This window comes from Schistocerca gregaria, chromosome X, assembly GCF_023897955.1.
Source record: "Schistocerca gregaria isolate iqSchGreg1 chromosome X, iqSchGreg1.2, whole genome shotgun sequence".
NCBI lineage: Eukaryota > Metazoa > Arthropoda > Insecta > Orthoptera > Acrididae > Schistocerca > Schistocerca gregaria.
This window is the reverse complement of record NC_064931.1, coordinates 197,144,434-197,168,097: the sequence shown is the minus strand read 5'-3', so window position 1 is coordinate 197,168,097 and position 23,664 is coordinate 197,144,434. Positions and strand designations below refer to the sequence as shown.

Here is a 23,664-nt window from a genome sequence, read left to right as displayed (position 1 = left end):
TAAGGAAATTAAATTTAACAGAGATCTTCTGCACTTAATTTTTCCGTGTTAAGCCCGGGAAATGAAATAGCTAGTTACTTTTGTAAGCTCTATGCTCTAATAAATACACTGATGAGCCAGAACAGCATGACCACCTATCTAATACCTGGAACGTCCAACTTCGCCATGGGTACCATTGGCAACGTAGTGTGGTGTGGAAGCAGTGAGGCCTTGGTATGTCCCTGGAGGGAGTTGGCAACACATCTGCTCACATAGGTCCACCAATTCTCTCAAATTCTGGGATGGGGTGGGTAATGAGCTCTGATGCCATGTTCAGTCACATCCCAGATGTGCTCAATCGGGCTCTGATCTGGCGGTTTGGGGGGTGGAGGGGGGGGCAGCACTTCAGTTATAACTTGCCACTGTGTTCCTCGAACCACTCCATCATGCTCCTGGCATTGTCACATAGCGCATTATCTTGTCGATAAAGCCACTACCATCGGGGAAATTTGATCGTCATGAAGGAGTGTACAGTACTCCTTGGCCGTCATGGTGCCTTGTACAAGCCCAACTGGACCCATGGATTTCCACATGAATGTTCCCCAGAGCATACCGTATTTACTCGAATCGAAGCTGCACATGAAAAATGAGACTCGAAATCAATGGAAAAAAAAAATTCTGAATCTAAGCCGCACCTGAAATCTGAGACTCGAAATGCAAGGGGAGAGAAAAGTTTTAGGCAGCACCTCCAAATTGAAACAAAGTTGGTCCATTGTAATATTAGACACAATGTAGGTCGAATGAATGACGATACAGGTACAGTAGCTCGGTTCGAGTCGTAAGCTTAGCAGTTAAGCTTTACCAGGAAGCCATTGCGATGCATCAGGATCTCTGTCCGTATTTATACGGGTACCCTTCCTTCTTCACGTGCTTCGTCTGGCTTGAATTGATTGCTTATTCTTCTTTGATCTGATAAGTGCTGTTCTCTTTGTTATAGGTGTTTACGTCACTCTTAGCTGAAAATGCATTATTGTACTGTGTCGTGCATTGTTTGTTGTATTCTGATAATGAGTGTTTACGGCCCGTCGCCGCTCGCGGCATGGCTTGCTTTTGTGCACACTACCGCTGCTTACAATTAACAAAAAGAAAGAGGAATCATCTTATTAGCGAAACAATGGCAAGAGACTGCTATTTGTTGTCACTTACACTGCTGCTTTCTTTGATAATGATCAATAAGAGCCAAATAATAGACTGTGTATGATAGAAGATGTTCTGAATGAGAGTTTAGCGAAAATTTTTCTCAGTTTGAAAATCTTTGCAGTAGCCTCTTTAGTACACTACATTCTGCACAGAAATTAGTCATCTCAGATTTAAAAATCTATTCAATTGCCGTGCTTTATTTGTAGCTGTATCACTATTAGGCATAAGAATAATATGAATATAACATGACATGATATGTATATTCTTCCGCGTTTGCTGTTGTCTCTCACTAGTTTCGTAGTTTATTAGGCTGACAGGATTTAAATGAGATAGCAGCAAACACGAAAAAATACATGGCAAAATGTTTATATTTGTATTATTCTTATGGTGAAGAGAATACTGCATGTGATTCACAATTCATAAAAGTTCCTATTAGCAACCATCTCTTCTCACAGGTAGGAAAAAATTCAGAATGTAGAGTTGGCCATATTGGCAAACATCCCAAGCAGTCTTGCCAGTTGGATTTTTGTAGTGCATTGAAATGCTGCTACATTCGAAGATGAATAATACGGAATTTGTATTTACTTCGTTGGATAATGTATGAAAATGAAGTGGTCGAAACTCGAGGCGGAGAAAAAAAGCTCGTCTTCCACTCTCCTTCTTCTTCTTCTTCTTCTTCTTCTTCTTCTTCTTCTTCTTCTTTTTGCTGACACAGAGGTTTTGGTGCCAGTATTTATCTTTATGCCTGTAAAGCGTGCCTGTGTAGCGCTAAATACATTTGACGGCAGAAGTTCGTTGTGGCGGCATTTACCAACATTTTTCAGAACTTCCGCTTACTTTGCACTCGATTCTAAGCTGCAGGCAGTTTTTTGGATTACAAAAACTGGAGAACAAGTGTGGCTTCGATTGAAGTACACACTAATGGAGCCACCACCAGCAGCTTGTCTCTGTCCAGCAGTACAGGTGTCAAATAGATGTTCCCCTGGATTTGTACCCTCCCATTGGCATGATGAAAATGGTATCAGGATTCACAGACCCTGCAACACTCTGCCACTGTGCTATTGTCCAGTGCCAATGGTCGTGTGCCCATTTCAGTCCTAGTTGCCAGTGTCGCGTTGTTAACGCTGGCACATGCATGGGTCGTCGCCTGCGGAGGCCCATCGTTACTCATGTGCGACTTGGTTGTGGCTAAAATAAGACTAAAACAGTGTTTCAGTATTAAACAAGTTTCTGTCAAAACTAAAACTTGTAGGAGGAGTTTAATGCACGTACCCTGTTGAAATAAACAGACGTGACTTAACATTAAATAATGTGTAATTAAAATGTTAAAACAAGTATTGTGCTGGAGACTCAATATCCACAGAAACAAATTTTTGGAAAAGAAGTCGAATTTTGAGTTTTTTTGTGGGGGGGGGGGGTATATTGAGAGGAGCGACTTTCTGTATTACATTATTTTGTAGTTCCCCATCCTCACCTGACAGCCAGTGTAACATGCCTTTTTAAACAGTTATTGTATAATGTGTAAGCTATTTTATCTCTGCAATTTTTGGTTTATCTGATATATCACTAAATGTCAGCTTTTATTATCTGTATGAAACTTGTTACTTTCAGTGAACATTTTCCGTACTTCAAAACGGCACCAAATGGATGGAAGAACTCTGTACGGCACAACTTAAGCCTGAATAAATGTTTTGAGAAAATTGATAAACCATCAGGAAATGGAAGTCAACAACGTAAAGGTTGTCTTTGGGCAATGAATCCAGCTAAAATTGCCAAAATGGATGAAGAAGTTCAAAAATGGTCCAAGAAGGATCCAATGGCCATTAAAAATGCAATGATTTGTCCAGGTACTGAAACATTGAGACTTCTTTTACTAGATAATTGTTGGTGTTAAATGTAAAAACACAAACAAACTAGAGTAAATTTTTGCCCATATCACTGAGTGAAATTGTAAATGTGGTTTTTCAATAGTTCTTTGATAGTACTCTGTTCAGCTTTGCTGAAAGAATATGCTATGTGCAATTGTCAAACCTCTGTCGAGCCATTGGAGCTTGCTATATTATCCTACATGATTGAAGGAGAATGTGGTGAGTTCGTTTCAAAAGGCCACAGCCTATTTCTTTCCCCAGTGTTCTCAAAGCTGTGCTCGATCTCTAATGACCTCATGGTTGACAGGGTGCTAAACCCCAATCCTACTTTAGCTGTGTGTAAGCTTTTTGAGAAGGAGAAAAAAGTTCTATTTATATAATTATGTGTTTTGTCAAGAGCTGCAAAGCACTCATTAATAGCAACTTGCACTTCCTAATTTGACGCAAATATCTTCATGTGAAACAAATTTTCAACTTGGTGACTAGGTAGCAAAATTGCGTGGAGTTAAATATTAAGAATACAACTGCAAAGAGACCCATTAAAAGTTCAGTTAATGCACAATAGCCATTGTCAGTTCTGTAGTGTGAGATAGTGTATTTACTTACTGAAAGAGCATTTTTTTGTGGGCTAGTATTGGCCACTTCTGTTCAACAAGGGTATATACGACCTGGGAGATCCAAAAAACCCGGGAATTTTTTCATCCGGGAGAAAACCGGTAACAACCCGGGATATTTTTAGAATTCTGGGAATTTTTCATAGTTTTAGTTTTCAGTTAAATCTTTGTAATTTTGACTGGTAAAAACCGATACTCTAGCAAAGGATATTACTGTATCCCGCTACCACAGAATAATATTTCAACAATAAAACATAAACGAGAGAAAAAAACGAAAATAACTGAAATTGCAAAGGAAATGCGCCATATACTACAATGACACACAGTGCTCTTGCAAGCATCTGCCAACAGCAAAATGTGTCGAAGGGTTTTATATTAGATTCGTTTTAGCAGTTACGAGCGGGCTCATGCGCATTCGCAGTTGAGTCGCGTTTGAGTAGTAGATTCTCCCGCTTCCGGCTACAGGAATGTGGCTGTTGGCTGTGCAAGCAGTCGCAGCAAGCAGCTAGATGCTACCGGGTTAAGGGGGCGCCAAATTCATATTCTTGAGGAAAAAAACTTTTTCACAAAGCGCCTAACATCCAGCTCACGTTTGTCTATTGATTATTCGTATGATTTTGAAACGCTTCTCTGTAGGTTTTTGAACACATTTTAAGTTGATTTCTGAATGAATCATAAGTTGACTTTTGAATGCATGCGTAGTGTACATGATGTTTCTGTCAGGAGAATCCTCATCGCATCTAGAAATAAACTTTCCGCAGGCAAAAGGGGACGGGGCTATACGAGCTGAGGGAGTAAAGCCGAACGGATGAATGCCAATTGCTGTCTGATTATGTGGTTGATTGGGTTTGTGAATGATCAGCATTATTAAAATTACTAGTGAAATCCATAGACACAGACTACCAGAATGGAAATAATGACTGACAAGAATGACAGGTGACAAAGATTACGTATTATCTTCTCGGTGTATCCAAGAAAATGAAATTTTGACAGATAATTTTTGGCCAGATCGCTACACTAGTAAGGACCAGTAGCACAGTCCCCGGCTAGAAGTGGCGTAACTTTTATTCTGGAAGTAATGCAGAAAACTTGTTCGAACATGTAATACTGTAATGCCTAACCAGAAAATAATCGCGGGTGACTAAACCTGTGATTCTGGCAGGCTTAGTGAAGTTAATTGGTGAACAAATTTTGACAATGGCAGGGATAGCTACAGAATTGGTGATGACAAGATTGCTAGAACGAGGAAGGAGAAGAAACAGGGACATCACACAAATTATGGAAGAATAAAACAATTCCAAATTTATATAAAAATTTTGTTATACCACTTTCTGATCTCGTGCTTGAGAAACAGGTGCATATGAATGAAATGTGAAGCTATTTCCTAACATAAAGCTTTTTGCTTGTAGTAGGCCTAATAGGCATTTGTTATTGGAACTTCGTGGATTATGTTCTGTTGTGTTATAAAAATGGCCATTTGTGCCAAAACAGTCTTGTTTATTTGGTGTGTTACAAAATTGCTGCCATATTAGAAAGTCCTATTTTGTTTTATCTAGCAGACAGTGACATAATAGACATAATCAGATCGAGAAACCACATCAGTCTTGGGTATTATTTGTATTAACAGCTTTTTCAGTATTAGATAACGACATTTCGATTTTTCATGTAGCAAAACGTTTGATGAACTTTGGTGCAGAAAGGAAAGCACGCCATGTAAAGCTGTTGCAAGATTAGAGAGAAAAAAATGCTAGGAGCTAAGGTTTGAAGAAATGTGTAATTTCTTGCTTATCTCTAGTCAGTATTTGTTTTATACATCCTCTATTTAATTTTATGTCACACAAAAGAGTAAGTTATTAACTAATAGGCAATAAAGAGTTCAGATTTTCTGAAGAGTTCTTGTTCTCTCAATTACAAATAATTCCATCTGCTATTAATTGTGAGTTTATTATTTTAAGAGGGGCAGGTTATCAAACCGGCCGACTGGGAGGAGGGGAGGTACCACAGGACATTTAAATTTCCACTCTCCTGAATAGTTTGGACGTGCGGTAGAAAAATGCTTCATGAAGAGGTGTGGCACTGCACTTCGGCATACTTAAGACCAAATAATATGTCATACATTTCCTTGAATACGTATGTTTTATGTTTCAGACTTCTCAGAAAGATGTGCGCTACAAGATGAACAATTTTAAAAAATCGATTCATTTTTTTTTTTTTTTAATTTTAGTATTTACCCAGTTCGCAAGTGTCGTAGATCCGGGGCTGATGGGTAGTCTCCACATGACCCATGTTTACATTAAGTTATTTTGCTGTTTCCCCTTCGTTTACTCTCACGTCAAATGGAAACAAAATGGATGTCTGTGGTCGGGAGCTATCAAGTGAATTAAAACACATTCACATAATTATGGATGACTAAAATATGTCATTAGTTTCAGATTTTATTTTATTTCCACCTTTCTGACAGTCAAGCATTAATCGCCTTGCAGAACAATGAAGTTATTTTTGTCTGTTTGCGAAAGAAATTTGACTTCTGTTAACCTTTTCCGCGGAGGCAGTGGTGTATTTGAAACAAAATGTTTAATTTCACAGTACTGGCTAGTTTCAACTGTTCGCTGCATTTCAAGTGTATGTTTCCATTTTCTAGCACCTATGTCATTATGCCATAATAAAGAACCGAACATGATATAATACAGTACTGGTGCTCCAAGAAAATTTACATCCCCAAAACCACACTGAAAAGCTTAATATCAGCTCGAGGCCTACTTCATTGGGAATCTGGACATACGAATGTGCACTTTAAATGTGCACATTTTAATATGGTTCACGAAATTCCGATGCTCTTGCACTATCCTCTGATGTCTTGTTTCTTTTATGACATAATGTATGATCTTTCAATGTTTTATACGTACATTCATATGGGCTTCGTATATCATTATAGCTACTCAAGCGCTCTGTTGCCTGTTATCTGCGCTCTCTGGCAACTGCTGGAACAAACCTATTTCTAACAGGTCATGGGAAAATATTACAAATAGTGAAACTTTCCTGGCGATATGTTACATGTTCAAAATCGGGTATCTGCCAGTTGTTTGTGTCAAACAACTGGCAGATACCCGATTTTGAACATGATTTCAAATAGTGGTTTGAAAAGCATTACTTTCAAAGTAAATATCCTTTTACGTAAGTTGAACTACATGCGACAATGTAGTATGAATTTATTAAATCACAGAGCGTTGTACTGTCATTTAAAAATCAACTCTTTGATGACGAGCCATTTTGAAGAATTTCGAACCCTGAACAGACGTGCCAACTCTCCCGATTTAAGTGGGAGACTCCAGATTTTTCCTTCTTCCTCCTGATCTCCCGACAGTGAGGACCGATATTCCAATTTTCAGAGCAGTTTCAATACTTTCCTTACTATTTGAAAATCCTGCGCCTTGGATATATTGGTGGATGACAAGGTATGGGTGCTACTTGGTAGATTCAAAAAGGCAAGTGCTTTGAGCAGAAATTTAGTTCAGAGTTTTTGAAGAAGGCTAAGGTGTGCTGAATAAGTAACTACCGTAATCAGACAAATTCAGACTGATAAACTATTCAAATTATTTGCTAAGCCTAACATGTACATCCTGTATAAAGTTGATTTCAATTTGGGAAAGATGTCTTCTGGATATAAGATCCCATGCAAATATGGGTTGCATTATGAAATGAAAACCTGTGATCATTTAACAGTGATTTATTCATGCAAAAACTGTGCTAACGTCAAAACAGAAATCTAATATACGTTAATTTGTTTCCTCGGATCGTAATTTCGAACTGTAGTTCTCTCGATAGTGCTTCATTTGAATGTGTGTGAATCCAAAGAAACCTGCAGAGCTCATCATTCATATTGTCCAGCATGTTGAATGATAAATTATACAGTCCGAAGGCGCAGGTATGTCCATTATTTAGTATTTACATGTAAATAATAAAGCAAATGTAATTGAATTGTTACAGTTATTGAATTATTGCAACTTGAATCGTCAGGGATGTGTTGTAATTCACAATAATACCGTGCTAAAATTCTCCCGATTTTTTTCACTTTTTAAAGTTGGCATGTCTGCCTGAAGATTAGACATATATATCATTAAAAATTTTACTGGCACATTTTGTGTGATATATCTTATATATGCGAAAGCTTAGCTTCTCTTGCAGCTTGAGGACAATATTATATGTGAAAGCTTTGCTTTTCTTGTAGCAACACTATGTATATTAATTTAAACTATTAACTTTCCCTGTTTGTGTGTTCGTGCTACTTAACAGTGATGTTGCTGCTGGCTGACTACATCATGTGTCGTATGTTCCAAATATTCGCTGTCATCGGCTGGTGAGATCACGTGACATGAGCTACGAATGGCTTACAAAAGCGTTTCATTTTCTAAAGTACCGGGAAATTCTATGCCCGTGTATAAAACCATAACCACTCAAAGGATTGATAAGGGAAAATAAACTGTCACCCAGGAGAAAGTGTATTTTTAACTGGGAAATCCAGGATTTTTTTTTCCCTTGTCCACGTATACACCCTGTCAACTCATGCTGTAGATACTCAAACAACAAAGCTTAACATATTCTGGTCATCTGAGGTATGGTGATTTTGCTAAGGAAATTGTGGCCATCACTTAACCAGTTGACAATACTAATTATCTTTCAGGGAGCTCCCTCTGACCTCAGTATATTGTTTTGATTGCCCTTTGTTTCAAATTGTGGGTGCAGAATTCATCCAATTACAGATCTGTGCAGAAAGCCCTACAGATTGTGATTGAACATTGCAGAAATTGCTCTGTAACAATTGCACACAACCTTTCTATTTCTAATTATATCTAAAGGAAGGTGAAGCACCTACAGTCTAGAGTATTTCGTATACCTTATTTACCTGAATGTAAGACGATTTCCATTTTCTTAAGAGGCTACTTGAGGAAATTTTAAATTTGTAACATATTTTGACTAATCAAAATTGCGAAAACTGTTTTATTGACAGAACGTAAGTAAATGTGCATGCTAAACATATGCTATTTATTGTTTGTCTACATTTTGATGATGATGATGATGATGATGATGATCCATCCATCCATCACTACTATCACTATCTGGGACAGTAGTTTCAACTAATGAGAGGCAAGAAAGAATGCAATGTATTTCTACATATGAGGAATAGTGAAATTTATAATCTTGGGTGTCGCAAATATTTGGCTCTTTCTTCCAAATATGTTGCAATATCTGAGGTTGTGGTTATTTTGGGACCCTAGAACACAACTGTTTTGTCCATATACATAACTGATTTTGCATTTATATTGATGTGAGAATGTGGCAGTATCTCTTTGTGTCTTGCTTACAAGCATATCATCTGGCTGCATGGAACCAATAGCTGACACACCTGCTTTTGTTTCCTTCATATCTCATGACAAACACTGACAACTTTGGTGCATAAAACCCACAAGAATGCAACTGGCCCCTGTCTAGACTTTTATCATCTCCTGCAGAAATGTATACTATTGCTGAGTATTTGGGCAATTTTAAAGTCAGTTCAAATCTGATTACAAATGGATTCAGGCAAACTGCTGTTTAAACATGGTAGATTTTCATAAGAGAGTCTAGGTGCATAGTATACATTTCCATGGTCGGGAGCATGACAAAATTGCTGCCCACTCACCACTTCCATCCCCACATTTGTCCTAATTCTCAGCCAAGCTGGTGTCGTTGTTTCCCCTCCAGCCTTCCCAGATTCTTCAAAATAAATCTGCACGTGACTTTAGTTGCCAAGCTTAACCTGTAATTATAAGATGATTTGTATATTAATCTTTAGCACAAAGTAAAAACATTGACCTGAGTAGCAACAGCTTAAGCTGTGAATGTAAGACAGTTGGTAAATATGGTATTTTCACTTGGTAGGCTTGTATTATGTAAATTTCTCCCGTTGTCCTTCTTGTGGTGATCAACTTAGCAATCAGATCAATTTTAATCAGCTTTGTTTCTTCAATCATCGTTTTTCAGTAGCCCAAAACTAAATGTTCTTCAGTGCTGGTACAGATTCCCCATGAAGTTGTTCCACCTCAGTTTTTCTACCTCTCCAGAACTGTACCCACTCTGGTGAAAATGTTCAACAACATGAAATTTGTTTTCTCATGCTAATGGCCTTGCCGTAGTGATAACACTGGTTCCTGCCAGATTACCAAAGTTAAATGCTGTCAGGCTTGGCCTACACTTATTGGGTCACCGTCTGGGTCTGCCAAGTACTGTTGGCAAGCAGGGTGCACTAAGCCCCTGTGAGGCCAGTTGAGGAGCTACTTCATTGAGAAGTAACACTACCAGTCACAGAAACGGGCATTGTGAATATGTTATGTATTAAAAACACAAGGCCGTGATAAAAGCCATTTAGAATTAATGATTAGTCTCGCAAACAATAAGCCACATCTTCTCCATTTGAAAGTTATAAGGTAATTTCAGAGCATTAAAAGTGAGACGCCTTCCATTTTTCTAGACTTTATTGCCTTCCTCCTTTTCCTCCTCTACATGCCCCCCCCCCCCCCCCAATCCAGAAAAACTAATTGAGTTTCAAAGCCATCAATGAGGTGTGACATGTTCACAAGAAGAGTTTACCAGAGAGTCATCTTGCTGTGGGTAACATATGAAGTTCCTTTGTGTGCAATACCAACTTTTAAAATATTGTATTTTTTTTTATTATGAGACGAAGTTTTTTTTTTCAAATTTGTAATTCAAGAAACATAAGGCCATCTTACATTTGCAGTTATATCTATGTGGTGGACATTTTATGTTGTATATTAGATGAAATGTGTGTTTAGGTGTCTGTGTGTTCACTGTTGCTGGAAAAAATGCTAATGCTCAAAAGCTAGTGTGACTGCTGTTTACTGTTTGGTCTTACTGTGCTCCGTGCATCGATCCACTGTACGTGAGTGGTTGACTTCAACCTTGTTTTACAGATCAATATATATGGATCATCTATATTTACAGATGAAGCTTTGTTAGTTTGAGGTCACATTCAGATTTAGTTTGAAGAATTTGGAGGAGTTGGCCGGGGAACAATGACACCAGTTAGGCTGAGAACTGGGACCAATGTGGGAGGGGAATGGTGAGCAGTAAATTTCATTGTGCTGCCAATCGTCTGAATGTATGCCACATACCTTGGCTTCTTATGAACATATACTACATTTAAACTGTGGTTTGAATGCATTTGTAGCATGATATGAATTCACTTTAAAATTGGACAGATACTCAATAATAGTACACGTATCTCCAGAAGATGGTAAAAGTCTAGATATAGGCCAGTGGCATACTTCCACATTTCATGCAGTAGTGTTGTCAACACTGTCGGTGAGGAATGATTGGAAAAGGAAAGGGGTGGGGGAGTCAGCTGCTGGTTCTATACAGCCATTGAGAGAGCAGTGGGCAGACAACATGTTTGGAAGTAAGAGACAGAGGGATTCTGTCACAGTATGACGACAATATAGATGCAAAATCCACTATGTCTTCAGAAGAAAACATCTGTGTTCTCGGGTTGCAGTGCAACCACAACTTGGGAAATTGCAACATGTTCAGCAGAAACAACCAAATATGTGTTTCACTTATAGCAACATAAGCTATGCTATTGGATCCCAATGTAACTGCAACCTCATAACACATTACATATTCAGAAAAAAATCTAATTTCTGTGACAACAGCAAAGAAGAGAATGTTTTGACATTCACCACTAGGAATTCATTGCTTCTTTCCTTGCCTCATATTGTTTATGCCCACTGGGCATGTGAATTAGATGCCTTGTCAACAAGCCTATGAGAAGAGAAACACCATCATTACTGGTGCTGGCCCAGATGTACACTTTAACCAGAAATAGTGATACCACAGATGACAAGCTTACACTGTAAGCATTGAAGGAAATGAAGATAAAAATGAATGTAAACCATTTCTTTTTGTTTATTTCTCCTTGTATCGCCAAAACTTCAGACTATCAATAAGTGGCATAAATTTAGAATAGGCACAATAATAATCTTTTTAGGCAAGTGCTTTACATCAGGAAAACAGTTCATAACTATGACTATTCGAACTGTATTAAAAACAATTTTCTCAATGGCCTGCTTAAATAAATAAATCATTTTGCATCTGAGTTGTCTTATGCTCTGGTAAATATGGTATTTTTATTAACATGTGTGAGTAAAATATATTTGTTTATTTAATATACACTGTTCTCTCTTAATCCATTTTGATGGATTCTCTCTCTCTCTCTCTCTCTCTCTCTCTGTGTGTGTGTGTGTGTGTGTGTGTGTGTGTGTGTGTGTGTGTGTGTGTGTGTGTGTGTGCGCGCGTGCGTGCGTGCTTCTCAGCCATGTTGGCAGACTTATTCTCTAAACTCCTCTCTCTTGATTTGCTTGGCTGAGATGTAGGTATTGTTCAACAATTTACTGACTTACATCTTAAATAAACAGAACACAACGATTAGAAAACTTTAGTTGACAGCTCGCACATGCAGTCATATTACAAAGCAGAATTGGCCAGTTTTGTCAGTTACCTTGCAACAACTTGTAATTATACACAAATGTATAGATATAAATGCTAAGTGAATAGCTTTACTAATAAATAGCTAGGTGTTTCCAGTGGTTTGTATCCTCTTGTCAACATCAGTATTGGGATCTGCAACTACATACAAGTCATCACCAAAAGACCTTCTCCACTCAGTAATGGCTGTCATATAAAAGATGGAACATGGAGATTTTCTTCTCGACCAGGTCTCTCTGGATTCTCCTCAATGCTGTTAGCCTTTTTTCCCCCAGGTCAGTAGTATAGGAAGGGCGTAATCTCAAACTACAGTATATACTCTACCCAATTAGTGTGTTTCATGTGGCCCAGAATTCTCATCTTACCTACTTCTCTGGAAGGTCTCTTGATTAGATTAGTCATATGATAGTAGCTCATTCTGTGTACTGTCACGCCCACTGTTGCGTCTCAGTGATTGAGGCATGAGAAGTGAAGTGTTGGCTGCTGTCTGACAAGACACCCTGTGGATTGCTGAATGTTTCTGCATAACGACACAAGCACCTCACATTGGGTTGTTTTTCTTTGAGGCTAAGCTAGGCGGTGGTTTGAGGTACTCCGATGAACACTCGCCACTGCATACGCAGATAGGGACATCAGACAATGTTCAAAGTAAAGACAGTGGCTGTCAAATTTTAATTAGTAAATCGCTGAAGTATTTGTAACAAAGTTGCCCAGTTTACTGCCCTCCAGGGAATTTCTAACACTCAAATTTTTTTGAGACTGAGGACTGGCTAAAACCAAAAGAAGAAAGCTCTGAGATATTTAGCGAGTCTTGAAACACATACCAGAACGACAGATTGGACTCCATAGGAGGGAGTGTGTTCACTCCAGTTGACAAAAATATTTTCTCCATTGAGGTTTAAATTGAAAGTGACAGTGAATTTATCTAGTTTTGTATAGTAGTTCAGTCAAGTTGCAGATATACCTTGTAAAAGGTGGGGTAGAAGATTTTATTTTTTTTAACTCGTTCATATTGTTGGTAAGGTTACAAAACCAAGTTTTTCCAACAAAATTTATCTTGGGAAAACTTTCTGCAGTCAAAAAAACTTCGAAAATTTCGGACTTTTTTCAGTTTTTTCATATCATCTCAGTTTCATTTGCTCCTATCGCTTTAACGTCTATTTTCTTTTTTAACGAGCACAAAATTCTCTACAAATTTGATTCTTACCATTTTTTTTACTCCCAGTATCTAAGGCGCTACAATGCGTCAAAAAATACCAATTTTTCAAATATTGAGCATAGTGGCAAGATACCTTATTTTTGAACACAATTTTTTCAGTTTCTGTTTGTGTAGTATAAATACATTATACGTCATTCTATATGTTGGAATTTACCACCTCACTTTCAGGTATTCAGTTTCTCTGTATGCAACATGAGGATTGCTGCGCACCCAACTATTGTGATTCTTACATCACTACCTGAAGTTCACTATGGGCCACCTCAGCCCTGGTATTTGTAAAACTATAAATATAAAAATACATCATTAAAACACACACACACACACACACACACACACACACACACACACAAAATAAATTGTCTCAGGAAACTGAACAATTATTAGTGCAATAGGCAACCTAATTAGGTAGGTAATTATCCTTGTGTATAAAAGCCACACAGTTGACATTAAAAATAAGTAGGTTTATTACAATTAAAATGCATTGTCAGTTTCTAAAAAATGTTGACAGTTCTGGATGTGTAATACTTGTAATATTGCACTTTAGCGCACTTGAGACAGGTATGAGCATCACTTCCAACGTTTTGATGGGCCAGGTTCCTCAGTGTCACCAGAAATACCTTGAGTTACAGATTCAGGGTCTGTACATAGAGTTGATCCCAGATTGGCCTCTTCTTTAAACAGTGAGTCAGCCTCAGCAAGTTCGTTGATTTCTTCAGCGGTTTCCTCAGCATCCTCCATAACATTCTCTTCACTGTCTTCATACAAAAATTTTGCCACGTTTTCACAGTTGACCCCAATACATTTCTTGCAAATTGAAGAACATTTCAAACCCGCTTTTCTGCAGGAGCACGCTCTGCCACAGTTCAGCTTGCATGAGCATGAAACAATGTGAAGAAGTGCTTCAGATGCTGGATCTTAGCCCATTATAACGAATATTGGACTGTGGTCACTGTGATTCCAGCCTGGTTTCTCAGGAGGTTTCCAGTTTCCCATCCAACTTTGGACTTGTTGGTAAGTCCGCAACGAATGATGTTGTGCAGCATCTTGTGTAGGGGGCAACCGTGCAGGGTTCAGTTTGCTTTTTGTGGCAGACTTGGCGAATAACTGGTACCGCAAATGGTCTAGTGTGTGGGAACTACTGACACCTCCATTATACAATGCGATAGTAACCTGTTCTCCTGCTGTTATTATTTCTTCACGGGTAGCATGTGGTTTATTGAACGTGCAAAGCGTTGAGGTTAGGTGTTCATTTTTCGCAACAATATTGCAGCACTTAATGTTTCCTTGGCCAAAAAAAGCGGATGTTGCATCACATCCGCTAACAGCGTGAGCGAACAGAATATATTCACTGTCAAACTTGTAAGATGCAGTGGAAAACCACTTGTCTTCTGCATTTCCTCTTCCTGGCTTTAAGAAAAATAAGTTTTCAATGCCTTGCCCCAAACCGGTCATGAGCAAAAGCAGGTCAACATCTTCTTCTACAATGACAACACTTCCAAAATCTTTGGTTCTTGAAATGGCAGATGTTACAATCATGACGTCAGCATCTTCTTGTGCCTGGCTTTGAAGCTGTTTCAGCTATCACCACATCATCACCATATTTCGAGACAAGGTGAGCCTTGACAGTTCGAATATCAGGACGAGGTGATGTGGGTATTTTCTCTAACAGATTGTCCATAGAAAACTGACATTCTTCTGTATTGGTTTCCAGGTAGGCAAATATAGCCTCCATGCCTTCATCTACTCGTGTTGCAGGTTGGTAACCTCGATTCTGTCCAGTAGCTGAAACACGGCGAAAGAACTTTCAGTAGCAAAATCTGTGGTATCACCCATCTGCAGCAACCAAATCATTTACATTTTGAATCCGCTCTATCACTTGTTGACCAAATTCATCAGCACGCCGTTTAGCCTGTTCTAATACTGTCGATTGCACTTCCAATTTCATTACTTTGTAAACAAAATTTCGTTTGGCATATGGAAATCTTAACTGCTTGGTTAAAAAGTCATCAGAATTCCCTTTTTGCAAATAAGAAGCATTTCTCTTTGAAATTGAACTGACCTTTTTCCTGCGACCGACGTAGTACGCCTGTTGGTTCCTGAGGATGTCGAAGGCTAGCTGCTATCATTCTCTCATTAATGTACTTCTTGTAGCATGCTTCATGCACCATCACTTCACTGAGCATTTTCAAGAAACGGGTGTGAACAGACTCCCTGCGTTTAGCGCTACAATCAATAAGTGTGCTCAGTCCTTTCTTTTTCACAAATGGTTCAAATGGCTCTGAGCACTATGGGACTTAACATCTATGATCATCAGTCCCATAGAACTTAGAACTACTTAAACCTAACTAACCAAAGGACATCACACACATCCATGACCGAGGCAGGATTCGAACCTGTGACTGTAGAGGTCACGCGGTTCCAGACTGAAGCGCCTAGAACCGCACGGCCACACCGGCCGGCTTCTTTTTCACATTGCGTCCACCACACACCACAGTTTTTTCGCAAATGAAACACAAATTCATGTCAGACATACTCATTTTCAGCTCCAGAACATATACTGAATGGAAGCGACTCCAAACTGTAGGACCCTTATTGTTGTGTGCTAATAGCTGTCAGTGTTCCTACATACTTTTTCTTATAACTGGTCATTAACGTCAATCAACTGTAGAAAATGGACGGCACCTGTATGTTATCGTATTACATATTGTAACATAAATAAACTTCACGCAATCCCACGTGAATGTGTTCGTAGTTACTGAATATGATGCTGTTTGTCCTGGCCCTGCAGCAGAGTGAGATGGTGAATTCCAATGAATAACATGATGAGTAATATGTTTATACTACGCAAATAGAAACTGAAATAACAATGTTCAAAAATGAGATAATTTGCCACTTTGCTCGAAATTTGAAAAATTGGTATTTTTTGACGCGCTGTAGTGCCTTAGATACTGGGAGTAGGAAAAAAAAAAAAATGGTAAGAATCGAATTTGTAGAGAATTTTGTGCTCTTTAAAAAAGAAATTAGACGTTAAAGCGATAGGAGCAAATGAAACTGAGATATTTTGAAAAAACTGAAAAAGTCCGAAATTCTCGAAGTTTTTTGACTGCAGAAAGTTTTCCCCAAGATAAATTTTGTTGGCAAAACTTGGTTTTGTAACCTTATCAACAATATGAACGAGTTAAAAAAAAATCTTCTACCCCACCTTTTGCAAGGTACAGGCTTTTTTTTCTGACAGTTTCACTGGACTATAGCATGTGTAGGTGAAACCAGATTAATTGTTGTTAATTTTTACCAGATACCCGATTCCAGTATAACAGTTTTAGAGTCATTCAAAGAAAGCCTATGGTCAGTATTACACACACACCCAAATCGTGCAATACTAGTTGGAGGACTTCAGCCTATCGAGTATGGACTGGGATGTCTAGGTATTCATTGCAGAGGGTGCAGACAGATAGTCTTGCAAAGTATTTTTGAGCACAATTTTCCGAAAACTCTCTGGGGCAGCTAGTTTGGCAGACCACTCACAATGGAAATATCTTAGACCTAGTAGCTACAAACAGATCAGAGCTCATTCATGGCATCAGTATAGAGACGGGGATTAGTGTTAATTATGTCATCATAGTGACTGTGACTACATAAGTCAGTCAAGAAGGCTAGGAGAGTGCTTCTGCTAGAAAGAGCAGATAAGCAGTTATTAGCATCTCAATTAGACAATAAATTGCAATTATTTGCTCCTGTATGTTGGATATAGAGGAATTATGGGCTAAATGTAAACAGGTTGTGAATTGTGTTCTGGACAAGTATGTGGATTGAGAACAGAAAAGACCCATTGTGGGTCAGCAATAAAATTTGAAAAATGCGGAGGAAGCAAAGGGTGTGTTCCACTCAATTCAAAGGAGCAAGCACAAATGATGATGGGCGAAAATTAGTAGAGATTCATGCATCTGCGAAAAGATCTATGTGTAAAGCATACAACTACTACCATCGTCATATCTTAGCAAATGATCTGGCTGAGGACCCAAGAAAATTCTATTTCTATGTAAAATCTATAGTGGGTCTATGGCTTCCATTCAGTCACTCAACCAGTTTAGTGTGACAGTTGAAAATAGCAAAATTGAAAAAGAAGTTTTAAATTCCTCATTTAAGAAGGCATTAAGGCAGGAGAATCATACTAACATGGCGTCATGTGACCATCGCACAGTGTCCCGTATAGACGACACAGTAATAAGCATTCCTGCCATAGAGAAACAACTGAAAGAGTTGGGAACAGATCTCTAGATCTGGATGGAATCCCACTTTGGTTGGACAAATCGTACTCTAAGACATCAGCCCCGTACTTAGCTTGCATTTAAGAAGAGTAAAAGAATGAACCTTAAAATCAGTGTTCTGCAGAATTCTAGAACATATTTCAAGTTCGAATATAATAAATTTCCTAGAGACAGAAAAGCTTATGTCCACGAATCAGCATGGTTTTAGGTAGCATCACTCATGTGAAAGTCGGCTTATCCTTTTTTCACATGATACACTATGAACTGAAGGTGAAGGGCAACAAGCAGATTCCATATTTCTAGATTTCTGAAAAGCATTTGGCATGGTACACACAGCAGACTGTTAGTAAGGTATGAGCATACAGGATAGGTTCCCAGGTATGTGAGTGGCTTGACTACTTCTTAAGTAATAGAACCGAGTATGCAGTCCTTGGTGATGAGTGTTCATCAGAGACAAGGAAATCATCAGGAGTGCCTCAGGGAAGTGTGATAGGATCACTAATATTTCCTATGTACATGTAGGATGGGCAGCATCTGTCGTTTGCTAGTGATGTAGTGATGTGATGTGATGTATGGGAAGGTATTGAAGATAAGTGACTGTGGGATGGTATAAGATATAAAATTTCTAGTTGGTGTGATGAATAGCCGCTGGCTCTAAATGTGGGAAAATGTAAGTTAATGCAGATGAGTAACAAAATCAAACCCATAATGTTCAGATACAGCATTAGTAGTGTCTTGTTTGAAACAGTCATGGTGTTTACATATGTGGGCATAACATTGCAAAGTGGTTTGAAATGAAATGAGCATGTGAGGACTGTGCTAGTGAAGGTGAATGAGCTGCTTTGGTTTATTGGGAGAATTTGTGGTTTATCTGTGCTCAAATGTTTGGGATCTGCACCAGGTTGGATTAAGGGAAGATATCGAGAGGAGGAGGAGGAGGCTGCCAGATTTGTTAATGTTAGGTTCAGCCAACATGGAAGAGTTATAGAGTTGCTTCAGGAACTCAAATGGGAATCACTTGAGGAGGAAAGACGATGTCCTTTTTGAAGAGGAAATTTAAAGACCCAGCGTTTGAAGCTGGCTGCAGAGCAATCCTACTACTGCTACTGTATATTTTATGTAAGGACCACAGAGATGACAAGATACGAGAAATTAGGGCTCATACAGAGGCATGTAGTGAGCCGTTTTTCCCTCTCACTATCTGCAAGTGGGACAGGAAACGAAATGACTAGTAGTTGTACAGGGTGCCTTCCACCACACGCTATATAGTGGCTTGCGCAGTATGTATGTAGATGCAGAAGTGTTGCTGAAATGGTTCTTGTAGGTTAAAATTGTATATATTTTGTGAATATATCAAGAATTGCAAATAAAAAGTAGGCTCCTTCACTGCCTACTTCGAGTCTTCCCAGGATGTACATGGAGATAAGTTCTGATGGAGCTGATGCAGTGACACCTTGCATCAGTCCTGGAAGTCTTTCTGATGCATATCATGTCTTTTGGTAGACAGCACACTTCACTATCTGTTTGTATTCTTTAACCCCATGCTCTGGATGTGTTAACACACGCAATTGCTACTGTTCCAGGGTGCTCTGGTCTTTTGTCTGCTAAAAAGCACTAAGATCCTTACCAAAGGAAGGTAGCAATGCGCTTTATGCATAGCCACCATTTCCAGGAAATTATGCACGTGCACGCGTAGTTCTTCTGTTGGAAATTTATGTGCATGCACAAAGTTGAACACAAAAAAGGCATAGTGTGGATGCACCTTGCAAACTGCGGAGGGGAGTATTTCGAAGGAGACCATGCACAATAAGTAAAAGATAAAATTTTGTGGACAAAATTCCAGAATTTTTTGAACAGACCTTGTATGTGATTCACAGAAGTTGGTATTGTCGGGAAAGATCCACGGGTTGTGAAGCTGCATTAAAATTGAGCGTGTTGTGCTAAGCAAGTCTGCTTTTGGTCACATTTTGGTGGTGACCATTCATTGCAGAGCTGGTGTGTGACAAGACTGCTTCTATATGTAGTTCTGTGTCTGGTAGGATAAGCCTATAACAGGACTGGAGTAGGATGTGTGCGAGTGTATCAGACAGGTCTTCCATGCGGGTATGACCCATTAAGCAAGAGATTGGAAGCAGGTTGATGTAAGGATGGAATAGGGTACTGCATAGGTTGAGTGAATGGAAGAATACAACAGTGGGTAGGATTTTCCTTAGCTCTGGACAAAATTATAAGTAGTCAAAGCCCTGGGGAAGGATATGGTCCAGTTGTTTCTGTCTGCATTGGGTGATAGGGTCGTGTGGATATGACATGGGACATCGGCCTGTGGACTATATTTGTTATGTCTGTTTGTGAGGGCCTTAGTAAAATCTTCCATGTATTGATCAAGATATTGCTTGTCACTGCAGATGTGACATTCACAGATTCCTGGACTGTATGGGAGTGACTATTTAGTTTGGAAACACAGGCAGTTATCAAAATGCAGGTACTGTTGATGGTTAATGGGTTTGATATGAATAAGTTTTGGATGGAGCTGTTAGAGATGGAGGCCAATGTACAGGAAGGTGGCATAATGGACTGTGGAGGTCCAGGTGAATCAAATGAGAGAGAAGGTGCTGGGGCTGTGGAGGAATTTGGATAATGCGTCTTGACCCTGGGTCCAAATCGTGAAGGTATGGTCAGTGAACTTAAACCAGATAAGGAGTTTTTGATTCTGGGTGCCTAGGAAGGTTTCTTCTATATGGGCCATAAATAGATTTGTTATGCCATGGATTTGTTTGTATATCTTTCCCCGAGAGGAGTAGAATTTTTGTGTTGAGATTTAATTAGTTGTGTGTGAAAAGAATTAAGTCTGAAGGACGATGGGGGATAGTGTGTTAGATAGTGACAAGGTGATGGGTATGGGGAATGTTGTTGTTTAGGTAGGTGGGCTGGGAATGTCTGATAGTCAGTTAAGGAAGTAGTTTCTCTCTTTGACATGGGAAGCTAGGCTGTGGGCAGCTGGTTTTCTTAGTGAGAGCACATTAACCAGCTGCAATGAAAATAGTTTCATGCAAACAATAGGCAACTAATTTTGCAAAGTTCAGTTGGTAATAAAAAAAATTATGCCCTACTGTATTTACCCAAGTGCAGGATGATCCTGAATGTAAGACAACCCCATTTTTATTTTTAAGAGGCTCCTTGATAAAAAATTATTTTTTAACATATTCTGTCTATCAAACTTACAAACTTTTATTGATGCAAGCGATCTGTCTAAGAAGTATACATTTCACCTATTCTAAATTTATGCCGTTTATTGATTGTTGTTTACCTTAGTTTTTATCTTCATTGCCTGTTGTTTGTTTTATTGTCAGTCATAATCATAACAGAACAGCTGTGTAACTTGTACCTCTGTTGTCACAAGTATTTCTTTATTTCATCCGATGTTGCGATTTGAGAGGTCGTGGTTACTGTAGGACCTGAGAACAAAGCTCCCCCCCCCACCCCCCACCCCCCACCCGCCCCACACACACACACACACACACACACACACACACACTCCTTGGACACAGCAGATTTCACTTCTGTACTAGTATGAGAATGTTACAATGTCTCTTGCTTCCAAACATATCATCTGCTCCTCTCTGTCTTACTGGCTGCATCGAACAATCAGTTGATACACCTCTCCACTTGTTTCCATCGTACCTCATGGAAAGAGTCTATAACATTGGTGCAGGGAACACACAAGTACACCACTGGTCCCCACCTAGACCTATAGCATCTCTTTCAGAAATGTGTGCTGTTGTTGAGAAGTTGTCCAGTTTTAAGTCGGTTTGATTCAGAGTGCAAATGGATTCAGCAAACTACAGTTTAAACCTGGTAGATGTTCATAAAAAGCCAAAGAATGCAGTACACATTCCCACAGTTGGCTGCACGATGAAATTTCTTCCTACTCAGCACTCCCCACCTTGCCCTCACCATAATTCTCAGTCAAGCTGGGTCACTGTTTCCCCTCCATCTTTCCATAGTGCTGTTCTAGAGCAGCAGTGAAACATGGATGGCAGTATCATCTAGGGTGCAGGTCATATGTAACAACAGCAATTTGTGACACCATTTGTTCCAGCTTCAGCCTCCCCCATCTCCTTTCCTTCCCTTTTAGCTCCAGAAGCATTCATAACAGTGCTGAATGTGCTCTGCTTACAATCCTATACACTACCTATTGGACATCTATGGCCAAATACCACTAAAAATTTCCTCTTGGGGGATTCAGTCTCAGTGCTTCTAGAATGTGTTTCCTACCACTCTTTCTTATACTTTGCATAAGACAGTGGCAAGAACCTACTGCTACAGTTACAAATTTGTAATAGCAGTGGGAGCCCGAAATAACACGGTAGTTGGAGGCATGCTTTAGTACTGCGTTATAGTGCACCTGCGGTATAATGAGAGTGAGCCCTGTAATGACAAACTATGTGTAGAAAGTTAGGAAGAAAACATAAGGCAATATTATACATACTGCACTACACTGTATTTAAATTTAAAGAATATTAGAAGTAAACAATTTATGAAGCTCACCAAATAGGGTACAGCAATTAGACAAACATCACACAAAGGTTGACCAAATGACAACGTGAGTTTCAATGCGTTATATTAAGTGCACTATCGAATATAGTATCATGATTTACAACACTACCTGCAAACTGCAGTACATCATTATTCTGCTGCTTTAAAGAAGTCTGTTACCTTTCTTTGGTGGGTCACTTGATGCAGTTTCTTTAGTGCGTATTATTTTATGGTTGTCAGGTGCAACAACTCAATTTGGTTTGATTCAGTTTGTCACTATATCCAGGTAATTACTTTACTTATATTATCCAATATTCCACTTGTTCTGGGAACATCATCTGTACTTCCTTCCTCAGCTTCATCATCATCATCATCATCATCCTCATCCTTATCCTTGACTACTTCACTACTCTCATTTCGAACAGCATCAATAATCAGCTTAGGAATCACACAGCCAACCAGTTGCAAATAACTGTTTGGTAAATTGACCTAGGTTTCAATACTCCTAAGGATCTCTTCATCAGAATGAAATTTTAATATACCATAAAGGTACAGTGCGATTAAGCAGTGGTCAAAGGTTCGAGAAGACATTCTGAAGCAAAAACTTGAAGCATGTTCAAGCCTTTGGCACATATGCCTTGCTAGGAACTACATCAGACTCTGATGCCAAAGGCTTGAACATGTTTAATTTTAATTTTTGACTTGAGCATATCTGCTCAAAACTGTGACCATTGCTTTCTTACAAAGTAATGTTACAGTTTCTTAAAATTTCATTCTGATGAAAACATCCTTAGAGGTGTCAAAACCTAGGTCGGTGTACCAAACAGTTTTTTGCATCCAGCTTGCTGTGTGATTCCTATGCTGAAAATTATATACGAATGCTGAGAGACAGCCATGTTTAAAACTGTAAGCATCAATAATGTACATGTCATCTATGATCTCCAAAATCGGTTATTCATTTTCAACAACCACACAACGATTCAAGTTTTCAAGATCAATATTGCTCTGTAGAACATCATATGCAGACTGGATGTCACTGCTGTTGAAATCTATTTCACTACAGCGTTCATCTGTTGCATTTTCTTCAGTGAAACACTTGTTCCAGCAATTCCTAATAGAGGTCAAACCAGTGCTTCGCTACCCCAGGCCTACTGAATACGGAATAATCTTTATATATGCAGATTTCAAGAACATTTCTATTGCCTCATGTGAATTTACTGTTCAGGTGAGCAGTTCACAGCAATAGTGAGCCTTAAATGCTCGTATGATGCCCTGATCAAGTGGCTGAATTAATGGTGTCTTTTGGCAAAAATAAAGTTCTTGTTTTTCGACCTCCTGATTGCAGCTGGATGAGCTTGGACAGTGAGGAAGGATTGGTAGAGTGTCTGCTAGCTTAAATGACTGTAGGTACTTTCTCACTGACTGACAAACTCTTCTTGAAA

General features: G+C 39.0%; 1 protein-coding gene across 2 annotated transcripts in view; it reads left to right on the top strand.

Moving 5' to 3' along the window:
- Nucleotides 1–23,664, top strand: part of LOC126297842 (forkhead box protein P2) — a 68,164-nt gene that overhangs the window by 26,436 nt on the left and 18,064 nt on the right. For both annotated transcript variants that reach the window (XM_049989095.1, XM_049989094.1), the window contains one exon: nucleotides 2,791–3,026. In XM_049989095.1, coding sequence (XP_049845052.1) covers nucleotides 2,791–3,026 — 236 coding nt within the window. The remainder of the gene's footprint in view (nucleotides 1–2,790; nucleotides 3,027–23,664) is intronic.